This window comes from Apium graveolens, chromosome 10 (genome assembly GCF_009905375.1).
Source record: "Apium graveolens cultivar Ventura chromosome 10, ASM990537v1, whole genome shotgun sequence".
Classification (NCBI taxonomy): domain Eukaryota; kingdom Viridiplantae; phylum Streptophyta; class Magnoliopsida; order Apiales; family Apiaceae; genus Apium; species Apium graveolens.
In genome coordinates, this window is record NC_133656.1 from 200,221,967 (window position 1) to 200,233,675 (window position 11,709).

The following is an 11,709-nucleotide window of genomic DNA, read 5'->3' on the forward strand; positions in this document are numbered from 1 at the left end:
TGAGATTGGTATTGACACTAGCAATAATTTCGAAACTAATTTTTCCGGCCATATCCTCCTTCTCCATCCTGTCTGTCACCGGAATCGCACCGCCATTCCTCAACCATTTCGACCCTATGTTGTGACTTCTACGTTTCCGCTTTAATCCAAATACCATATGGTATTTCAATGTTTTCTATAGGTGTTTCAAATATTTTTTCGCATAATTTTTCACCATGTCCCATCAGGCTACATATAAAGCAGAACGTAGGCACCGATCATTCTCCGAATTTTTAAGTTTCATCATTCTCTTGAGAGGAATGTCTAGTGCAACTGACACGCACACCCTTAAGTACTCCCTCCATACACCAACAAAGTTATTTGCATTCGATTCCACATAACAGCCAATGTAATTCCCGATATCCTTCACTACTCTCTGTGACATGAATCTTGAGGACATTCCATGTAGTTGAACCCACAGGTCCAATTTATTAATACTGATAGATCGTGGATCATCACATGGCTTTAATCTTTCGAATATCAACTGAAACCTCCCAAATGTCCATGGGCTACCATCAATCACCCTTTTGATATCAACCTCGTGATAAAATTGGAACACATAATGATTAGCGTCAATTTCCTTAATATAAACTCCCCTCCCTGGTTTCCATAATGACGCCATCTTATGCTGCATTGCTTGAAAATCAACCGGTGAGTCTGTCAAAAATCTGCCAACCAGACACCATCGAACATCAATCTCTGATGATACCTCCCCTTCCTCTCCCTCGTACATAAGACCACCCTCTTCCTCATCTTCTAGCCTAATGTTTGCAAAGTTATCTTCCATTTCACGAACTATTCTTCTTTGATCTGTCATAGCACTATATGAAAATAACCCGAACAAACGAAAGACAATGACTCAAGAAAACACGATTACGAACTTATTAAATAATAACGAGACTCACCATGTCAAAAGATAAGACGCTCTCTAGATAGAGAGAACATTTCTCGAATTGACGTAGTCTTTCTCAACTGCATTTATATATACATAATATATTAGAACTTGTTCAATTTGTTGATCGAGTGGCTTCTTTGTCCTTTTGTTGTATGACTTTTCATGTATGATTTGATTAATTTTGCTGGTATTAAAATGTTCCACAACTGTGTAAAATACTAAAATTTAAGTTGTTTCATTATATAAGGAAGTTTGATTATGGTTTTTATACCGGATAATTATGCATCATAATTTATATTTTTACAATTTATATTGAATAATGTGCCGTATTAAGTAAATTGTAATAGTAATAGACCTTAATTTTTGTATTCCATGTTTTAATTATTGATTTACTTTGGTAGGGAAAGATGCTTAGGTTTTTTTTATTAAAACAAATATAGTGTTAAGTAAATGAATAAATATTAGTTTACAAGATGGGGTATTTTTGATCATTTTCTAATTATTTATAATTTTTTTAAATTTGATATATTCAATTTAGATATTAACAAATGTATGAAAATTTTACTGCATTTAATAAAAAATTTGGAAATCTATGATATTCCGTTACAATATTAAAATTCCTGCGATTATTCAAAACAGTTTTTAAAAAAGTATTCAATTCAAATTATGTAAATTTCTTAAAATCCTAAAACATCTAAACAATTTATACATTTTACACAATTTTACAAATAGATTTCATAGTTGTTTTAATTTATCTTTTAGATATCATATCAATCCAAAAAATGCTAATATGTTTAGTATCTTTTAATGTATTTTAAATTTAAAATTTAGTGATTATCCAGGCAAGTGTTTAAAAATTAAATTTCAATAGATAAATAGAAAAACAAATATTTAAATATTTCATTGCAACAAAGCATGTAATAGAACATATATGAGAATAAATGATTATCTATTTATAATTCTCACCATTATACAAATTATTGTCATTAAATTATCATTCTAGATTGTCCATCCATACTATAATATTAATAAAGAAATTGTGATTTGGTATTTTCATATGTTCATTCATTTTTCTTATTTTTAAATATGATTTCAATTTATTATTAGTTAGTTTTATTATTAAATATTTTAAAAATCTATTTGAGATAAAGATTTGTAACTTACGCAATTTGTTTAAAATCAAATATTTGTATAACCAATAATTTCCGCCGTCTTAAGGATAATTTATAAATCTGACTCTTTTTATGACCCATCTTACTTTCCCTTATTTGACTCGGTGAGCGAGAGATGTTTAATATTAGGGGTTAACTTCCATGTACAAATGCTCTGCAGTCCGCAACAAGAGATGCACAAAAAATTTATGGTGTCCGATTTTATCCAAATTTTAAAAAACCCGGCTTTTTAAAAAAATAGACTGGGTCAGATTTTTTTAAAAATCGGGATCGGGTTGGGTCGGTCTTTCTAAAAAATATAAGGTCCGTTTTAGGTCTGCTTGTCGGGTCAGATCGGGCCGAACCGAACTTTATCCGGACTTTTTATTTATATAATAGAATTTTTTTTAATATTTTATAACTCGAATTATGAGTAGTTTAAATATCAGATAAAGTAATATCTTGATATATCAAATAGAGTAATTTAGACACCAAAATAAATAATTATTTTTAATATAATATATATAATCATATATACCTTGATTGCTTCTAATATTATAATATAATATTTTAAAAATCATAAAATGTATTGTATATTTTCAAATTTTATATAAAAAATCGTTTTTTAAATCGGGATTTTCAAAAAGTTTGGGTTTTTATTCGGGCCGACCCGGACTTTTATCTGAGTTTTTTTAGATCCGGGTTTTTATCCCGGTTTTGTTAAATCCGGACTTTTATCCGGATTTTTCGAATTTCGAGCCGGACCGGATTTTTAAGAAAAAAGGCCCATTTAACACCCGCAGGCCGGGCCGAACTGGACCGATTTTTTTCCAGATTGGGCTTTTTTCCGGATTAGATCGAATCGGATTTCCGGTTTGGTAGATTTTTTGAACATCTATACCAGTAATATATATAATGCAATATATTGAGAAACGAGTTCGAGAGTACTGCTTTAAAATATAAGTTCACAAATTATTCATAATTTTAAATTAAAATTTAATAAAAAATATTAAAAATAAATTATAAAAATATATTCTATATTCAATTTAAAATATATAATTAGATGAGACTTGAATGAGATGAGTACATTACATGTAAAAAATATAGTAGTAATAAATCGATAGATACAAATGATTTAAGGAAAAAGTTGAACGGTCAAAAACAAGTGACCAATAAAAGAATATTACCATAACACCATTTATGTCTGAGCCTTTGACTGTCAAACCAAACTAATCTCTCTCCCCCCTCTCTCTCTATCTGAGACCAAAACAACCCATTACTTCTCTCTCCTCTCTCTTACATAATCATCCAATTTTCACAAACCCCAAGTTCTCAATTTTCTACACTCATTAGATCTGATTCTTGACCTAAAATAAACAACCCCTTGTGTTTAAATTCAGTTATGAAGCCTTCTTGGCCATCTGGGTCAACTTTTTTCGTGTAAAGTTGTCATCTTTTTCACCTGATTGGTATGTGTCTTAGTTCTTTGCTTGTTTTTAGCTGTAAAGATTCAATCTTTATTGTTGTTTTGATCAGGGTTTGTGTTTTCTTGATTTTATTAATCTTGTTTTTGTTGGATCTATGCCTTTGTGTATTTTTATCATGAAATAGTAAGATTTTTTTGAATTAGTAGCTTTACAGATCTCTGTATGTTTTGTAAGTAGTGTAGTTTTGTAATTTTTAGAATTAATGTCTTGGTAAAACATCTGAGCTTAATGTTGTTTGGTACCATGTTGATTTTTACATGAAATTAGCATATACTTTGATGAATATTTAAGTGGAAGTGGTTGTGTTGTTGGTAGACTGCTGAGAAATCTTGGACTTAAAGCAGAGATCTTTGTTTATGTTCTTTTTTCTTATACTGGAGTTTTGATCCGTTTAAAATGGTGAAATTACACACACACATGTGTGGCTGGTGTTGTTTGAAAAATTGTATCAATGATGGTCTAACTTCTCCATTGTTGTTTTGTCGTAGATATCTGGGAGAAGTTAACTGTCTAATTTGGCTCAAGTACTTTCTTTGAACATGCCTGTGTTAGAATTTTCGGAAAGTTATTCTGATTTTATGTGCTGTTTAATGAATTGATTCGTATTGTATATGGCAACAGCTAATTGTTTTCTATAAATGTTTTTTTTGCATCTATGTAAGCTAGTTTAACGGTTGCAATCTTGCTGATGATTCTGTTGGCAAGTGCATTTATGGCCTCGGTCTGTCTACATGAGTAATTTTTGTATAAATAATTTTGGCTTGTTTGATGAATTGGCACCTACTTTTCTCGTAGGTAAGGCGTTGACTTTGCTTCTGCGGTTTAATCAGTACCCGAAGAAGATCATTTTTTTTTAACATTCAGCGTGTATGGCTTCAGTAAGTGTTGCTCCCGCTTTGGGAGTAAGAGAACCTAGTGGAAATAGTGTTGCTGTTGATAGGTTGCCTGAAGAAATGAACGACATGAAAATCAGAGATGAGAAGGTATATTTCTGTCCTTTCTCGTCATTTTATTTCCTTGCCTGTCATTTATTTGTCTCGAGTGATTCACTAGAATATTTTGTCTCTGCTTTTATCCAGGAGATGGAAGCTACAGTTGTTGACGGTAACGGGACAGAGACCGGTCATATTATTGTGACCACTATTGGCGGTAGAAATGGCCAGCCAAAGCAGGTACAGTTTGGATTTGCAATTTTTATTTTTTGTATCAGGTCTCATAATATTGGATAGCATCGTGATATATTAATCTGTACTGCAGACCATAAGTTATATGGCAGAGCGTGTCGTGGGGCAAGGATCATTTGGAGTAGTTTTCCAGGTTTGTAAACAGTTTCTTATCAAAATTGGTATCAAGAGGCGATGATAACAGAGTTGCAATACGTTTGCTGAATTAGTGTGATATTTTACATGGTTGTTATAGGCAAAGTGCTTAGAGACTGGTGAAGCTGTTGCAATTAAAAAAGTTCTTCAAGACAAGAGGTACAAGAACAGGGAGCTGCAAACCATGCGTGTCCTGGATCACCCAAATGTGGTTGCTCTCAAACATTGTTTCTTTTCAACAACTGAAAAGGAGGAGCTATATCTTAATTTGGTATTGGAGTTTGTGCCGGAAACAGTTCATCGTGTGATCAGACACTATAACAAGATGAATCAAAGAATGCCCATGATTTATGTTAAACTTTATAGTTACCAGGTATGTTTTTCACTACTTGGATGTTTGCCCTTTCTCGTTGTTCATCTTATTGCATGCTATCACCAGTATGGCCATGTTTTCTCTTGATGTTTGAACGTTGTGTAGATGGCAGTCTTCCTTGCCTGTCTTTCGTATATCACTTTACTGTATACTAGATAGTTTTTTATTATAGTTTATCTTAACACCCTTCTCTTTCTTTGTCTTCGATTACATTTAGATTTTGAGAGCATTGGCTTACATTCATGGCAGTATTGGAGTATGCCACAGAGACATTAAACCTCAAAATCTACTTGTAAGTTTCCTATATGCTTCTCTAATTTTATTGTTTTGCTTCTAGCAGATGTTAGTGCAATTATGGTTTTCTCGGGGTTTTTCTAACTTGTTTCTGACTTACTTTTTTGTCACAGGTTAATCCTCATACTCATCAAGTGAAACTGTGCGACTTCGGAAGCGCAAAAGTCTTGGTTTGTTACTCTTCCTGGTACTACTTGCTTATTCAATTTGACTTGTAGTGCTGTCATCTTATAATTCTATTTTACTTTGAATTGACCAGGTCAAAGGAGAGCCAAACATTTCATACATATGCTCTAGGTACTACCGGGCTCCTGAACTTATATTTGGTGCAACAGAGTACACTACAGCCATAGATATCTGGTCTGCTGGTTGTGTGTTGGCCGAATTGTTGCTTGGACAGGTAGATATTTTAACCAGTGTCTTGCTTCTATTCTATACTGGGAAACTTGCTAATACGTATTAAAATCTTGTTTCAGCCTCTTTTCCCTGGTGAGAGTGGAGTGGACCAACTCGTGGAAATTATCAAGGTAAGTTACTTTTGTGTGCTAGATTTTTCATTTATTTTATGATGACAATTGGCATGTTATGGTTCTTTCTCCTGGAACTTAGTGTGATGCCTATTAATGCAGGTTTTAGGAACCCCAACAAGGGAAGAAATCAAATGCATGAATCCTAATTACACAGAGTTCAAGTTTCCACAGATAAAAGCGCATCCATGGCATAAGGTAGGGATCTAATTTGTCCAGCATTGTCACTTTCATTTCAAGTTGTGCAGGTTTCGTTGACTGTATTTTCTTTGCAGATATTCCACAAACGCATGCCACCAGAGGCTGTTGATCTGGTATCAAGACTGCTACAATACTCTCCAAATCTTAGGAGCACAGCTGTAAGTATAAGATTAAGCACATTATGCTACTCTCTCCGTCCCTTTCAATTGTTTACATTTTTAGAGAGTGTTCGACACGCATTTTAAGGTACATATAAAGTATAGTTCTGTAATTTTTTTTTACAATTTTGTTTTTCAAAATGAAAATTAAAACATTCAACTTTTATTCAGAAAAAGAAAATTGTAAAAATAAGTTACATAACTATACTTTTTATGCACCTTAAAATGCGTGCCGGACACTTCCTCAAAAATGTAAACTATTCATAGAGACCGAGGAAGTACTATTTTTACTCTTGTTTGCATTGTTCACCTTGGAACTTATACATGCTCCAACCCCAAGGTATCTGGGGACAATTCCTATACAAACCTGTTTCCTGCTGATGTTATTATTTCCTGCTGATGTTATTATCGCGGTAATGAAATTGATAGTGCTAATACTCTTTGTGTAGTTGGATTCTCTGACACATCCATTCTTTGATGAGCTTCGTGATCCAAACACCCGCTTACCAAATGGACGATTTCTTCCGCCTCTTTTCAACTTTAAGTCTCACGGTAATTATTTATCAGATCATGATTTTATTTTTTTTCTGATCGTGTCCTCATCTAATATTAATTATTGCTGCTGTTTAGAGCTGAAGAAGGTCGCACCAGAGATGCTGGGAAAGCTTATTCCAGAGCACGCCAGAAAGCAAAGTGCATTCTTTACTTCTTAAGGCTTGCGCTTTCGCAAAAATGTACTTTACTGCGGAAATGAGATATCTGCGCTCTCTTATCTGACGACTCAATTTGTTTCCTTATCTGTTCCTTGTAGTCTCTATGTATTTATTTTCTTCTTTCTCTGTAGCAGAACCGGAATGTTGTGTTCAATATTTACCCGTATGGGTATGCTGACCCTTGTTGCTAATTGTGGACAGAGTTGTAATTGTATGGATGTGCAAAAATTTAAGTGTTTTCGACGAACTTAATGTACTCATGTTACTTGACTTTTTTTGTTTCAATGTGTTGTGGATTTGAATTTTTCTTGCTTGCTCAACTGTCTCAACATTTATTGCAAGTTATAGTTATCAGTTTCTTTATCAACGGCAATTGAAATCACATAACAAGAACCCAACATTATGTGACTTTAGGCATCTGGTATTTGGCTACATATATTATTTAATGCAACTGATCTTGGAGCGTAGTTTTAAGAGTTTAAGATTTTACAATAATTTGGTTTGCATACTAATTATTGTAAACAATGAAGCAATGTTTTTGTATTCTTTTGCAATGACCAGTTGTTCCACTAAATGGTGCAAGAGTTATTTATTTAAGTCGAGAAAAACAATAAACTTGTACCTGTTACACTATTCGAATTTCATATATTTATATGCTGGCGCGGCCGTTAAAGAGATAATTCTTTCATTTATATCAAATCCGGGTGTTAAAATTATGCTTAAAAAGAATTAAGCGATAAAAGGTGTTCGGGATTCGAATCCTAATGTTTTTTTTAAGCAAATAAACCATTGTTAATTTCTTTAATAACTGATTCAAATATTTCATAAAACTTATTAATACTTATAGAGTCAGAAATCACTTTTCCCTGCAAACACATTTTTCCCTAAATTCTGAGAACTTCAGAAATTGGACAAAATGTTTAGCACAATTGTATTAATTTAATGTCTTATAAAATCAAAACGAGCTGTCACGGGAACACAATAATTAACACTCGCATGCAGAGGTACGGAATTTGATATACATATATTTAATATTTATACCTTTTATGAGATTATATATAATATATCGAAGCTTCGTGCCGACTGTTATGTTCATTGTTATACTCATTTCGGTGTCTTTAAAATACTTGTATAATTTTTTTTTAGAGTAGAGATTAGTTTTGAAGATCTTGTCGTTTTCAATTTGTTCCAACCTTTGTTCAATTGCGTGCCTTGTGCTGCGAACAAGTTTCAATTTTGTTCTGCCGCCGACGGCATGGAAATAATATCACTTCTGAAATTATTTCATTCTTTCTTTCGTCTACAACTGTAATATTCAATTCCACGGCTTCGTCTCCCTTGACTGGTGTGATTCTCGTATTTATAAAAATTCAGTACTACACCACTTATATTCCACAACAAATTTTGAATTCTCTAACATACTACATACTGTTAAGAGAGCGAAGGTGATATAATTACGAGTTGTTTGTTTGAAAGTTATTATCCTATTGTTTTATTTATTTAACACTCCTTCTGTTTTATTCATTTCTATATATTTTTTTTGGATATTATATTCAATTTTATACATTTCAAATTTACCAAAAATAGTATAAATTTTATAATATAAAATTACACTCTTTTTTTTGTCTATGATCTCATTATGATCTCATTATATTAATAAAAATATTATTATTTTATTATATTTATTATCCTCCGTGTCCAAACCATTAATATACAAATAACCGGAAACGGAAAGAGTAATTGTTTACAGGATACGACAGGAAGGAGAATAAATAATCATTTCTTCGCCGTTAACAAGAGTCACTATTCAATTCCTTTTTCACATTACCGACTCCATTATGTATAGTATACATATATTATAGTCCAAGCAAGATATAAAATCAAATTCAACCTAATTTACAAACGCTTTGACTAAGACTCCTGCAGGCAACAGAATATATAAAATTGAAATTATGGGTCCGCCCTTGAGTAGCGTTTGCTGATTTTTTTTGTGTAATAATTTTGATTTGTAATTTCTTGAAAGGAAGTAGCTTAGAAGTTTCTTGCCTTAAACTTTACATGCCTGAAATCCTCTAATAAAAACAGTTCTTTATTCCTATCATCGCCATTTGGCTTAAGCTAAAAAAATGGAAACCAGAAGTGGGAAAAACAAAGGAAAGGCTCTATGTGATGGAGATCATGGCGACGACGAAGAAGAAAACATGGAGAAATTCTTCCAACTCGTAAAAAACATTCGAGGAGCTCGTGATTATGTCGTAAACTATGGTTCTGATGATTTGAAGCTGGAAAATGTGGAGGGAGACAAGAGAAGGAGAGTTGAGGATGAAAGAATGCAGCTTCATGCCACGTGGAAGCCGACATTCCAACCCCAGGATTTTCAGGTGAATACGTCTAGTTCTACAGTTCAAAGCAATGACGGAACAGAGAAAGATGAGATGAAAAGAATTTCCGGGTTGGGATTAGACCTCAACTTTCCACCTTGATTACTTGTATTCCTAGGCTTTAGCTAAACAAGAATTCACCTTTAATTATTCTTAATTATGAATCTTGAGTGCGAGTATTTTTTTTATAAAAAAAATACGTAACAAAGTGAAAGCGTTATTTTCTTTTAAATCACGATTTTGAGGGCGATTATATCTTCAATATTTGTGTTACGAAGATGACTTACAAGGGTGTTTGATAATCCAAGAACATTTTACCATGCACGATGAAATGTTTTTAGAGCTTCCAAATTCGATAGAAAATGTTTAGATTGACCGTATTTTAATTTTTAAGGTAATAATGTATGTTTACACATATATAACCTATAAAAATATTACATAATATCATTCGCCAAGTCGTATGGCAATTCGTAACAATTTTTTTCCAAAAATTAGTCTTGCATGATGGTGAACTTGCGTGTCCTTCAAATGTTTTAACATTAAAAATTACTTAAAAAGAATTTAAAATCTAGATATTAATGTTGGTCTTGTTTCGAACAAGCGAGAGACTAATTAATTAATGAACTGAGCCATTAGACCCTTTACTCGGCTTGCGAAGAAACTAGGCCCAAGCCATTAAATGAACAGACTCTGGATCCATTTCATGCTGACATGGTTTTTTTAAGTAGCTGAACATGTTATATTCTGAATAAAAGTAATTTATGTTGCCTGACAAAAAAAAGAGTAATTTATGTTGTTAATTGGTTGAATAATATAATTGATGATTAATAGAAATATTTTTTTATAAAATAAATATGTTACTTAAGAACATTATCAACTTTTTATCAAGGCAAACCTTAAGTTTTAGATGAATTAATAAATAATAGAACTATTACTTTCTAATTAAAATAGGGGTGGGGGGTTGTGAGATCAACTGAACATGTTCTGACATCACCAAGTATATGTCATATCCAAGACTATATCTAAAATAATTAGGTACAAGTTGTCGCAAAAATTATTACTTTGAAATTACGAATCTTATAAAGCTCATGACATAGCAAAGCTGTCGTCACACTTTAATTACTTGCAATACTGGCAACTACTTTTGAGTTTCTATAAATTGTTAGCTTCACAAAATATCAACAACACAAAAGGAAACAGAAATTTTGCCTTACCTAGAAATAAATTATGGAGGAGCAGAAAAAATATTTAGAAGGTTCAGAATCGAAAGTAGAAAAGATCGACGACGACGAAGATGCAGAAGAGGAGGTTGACAAGTTCATCTCCCTGATAGAAAAATTCAGAGAAGCACGAAATCGTCGAATTAATGAGCTGAATAAATTAGCGACTGCTGCTGCTGCTGCTGCTGCTGCTGCTGCTGCTACGAACAACATGAGCAAGAGGAGGAAGATACTGAATCGTAACCAGGAATACTCGGGTTGGATTCCGAAATTCGAAATTCAAGATTTTAGCATTTCTCAGTTGTCTGCTGCAGCTCCTGCAAGTAAATGTAATGGTAAAGGAAGGATTGATATTAAACAAGGTAGCCCACAAGAAAATGATGGAGATTGTTGTGAATTAGATCTTAGACTTGCCCTTTAGCGTCTTTTTTAATTTTTACCGTTTTCTTTTGCTTTTTTCGATCATTTCATCTCCAGCTGCAAGGTAAATGACTATGAATCATGCATGTACGAAAAACCTGTTTGTTTTAAAATTTATTTTAATTTACAATTAAACTATTTATAATATAAACAAATATGTATTTAGGGGGCTTACGTGAGTACACAATATATTTTAATGGCAGAATTGTAATTTTGATAAATAAATCTGTAATTACAATAATACCCCTAGTGCATTTACATTAAAAAAACTCGTTATACTCATCTTTGTCACGTGAGTACGACGTGAGAGCATCGCCTGCACAAGATAAAAATCTAATAATTACGATTATATCAAATTGTTACCACAAGTTCAAGATTTTCTAGAATATAACAAACTATTTCAAATTTCATCATCATTTGCTTATTTGAAAATCATTTTCAGAATCTTAACTCATAAATTCGACTCAATTCATGCATTTTTCAGCTCATGACTTACAAGTTAATAATCAATATTTTTTTCCTCGACAAATA

General features: G+C 32.5%; 3 protein-coding genes across 4 annotated transcripts; 2 read left to right on the forward strand and 1 right to left on the reverse strand.

The window, feature by feature from the left end:
* Positions 1 to 223: 223 nt before the first annotated feature.
* On the reverse strand, positions 224 to 856 carry LOC141691618 (uncharacterized). The gene has a single exon (XM_074496388.1). It carries the CDS (start codon positions 854 to 856, stop codon positions 224 to 226), a length of 633 nt encoding a protein of 210 aa, XP_074352489.1.
* Positions 857 to 3,288: 2,432 nt separating this feature from the next.
* Positions 3,289 to 7,442, forward strand: LOC141689155 (shaggy-related protein kinase alpha-like). Of its 2 annotated transcripts, none has more exons than XM_074493341.1 (13): positions 3,289 to 3,554; positions 4,368 to 4,555; positions 4,652 to 4,744; positions 4,830 to 4,889; positions 4,992 to 5,264; positions 5,482 to 5,556; positions 5,672 to 5,728; positions 5,818 to 5,958; positions 6,035 to 6,085; positions 6,188 to 6,283; positions 6,361 to 6,444; positions 6,894 to 6,996; positions 7,075 to 7,442. In XM_074493341.1, exons 2-13 carry the CDS (start codon positions 4,442 to 4,444, stop codon positions 7,155 to 7,157), a joined length of 1,230 nt encoding a protein of 409 aa, XP_074349442.1. In that variant the 5' UTR covers positions 3,289 to 3,554; positions 4,368 to 4,441; the 3' UTR covers positions 7,158 to 7,442. The 2 variants fall into 2 exon arrangements, with proteins under 2 accessions (XP_074349442.1, XP_074349444.1); XM_074493343.1 differs by having other exon boundaries at positions 4,373 to 4,555.
* Positions 7,443 to 9,283: 1,841 nt separating this feature from the next.
* On the forward strand, positions 9,284 to 9,640 carry LOC141691619 (protein NIM1-INTERACTING 3). Its single transcript, XM_074496389.1, has one exon. It carries the CDS (start codon positions 9,284 to 9,286, stop codon positions 9,638 to 9,640), a length of 357 nt encoding a protein of 118 aa, XP_074352490.1.
* The last annotated feature ends 2,069 nt before the right edge of the window (positions 9,641 to 11,709 follow it).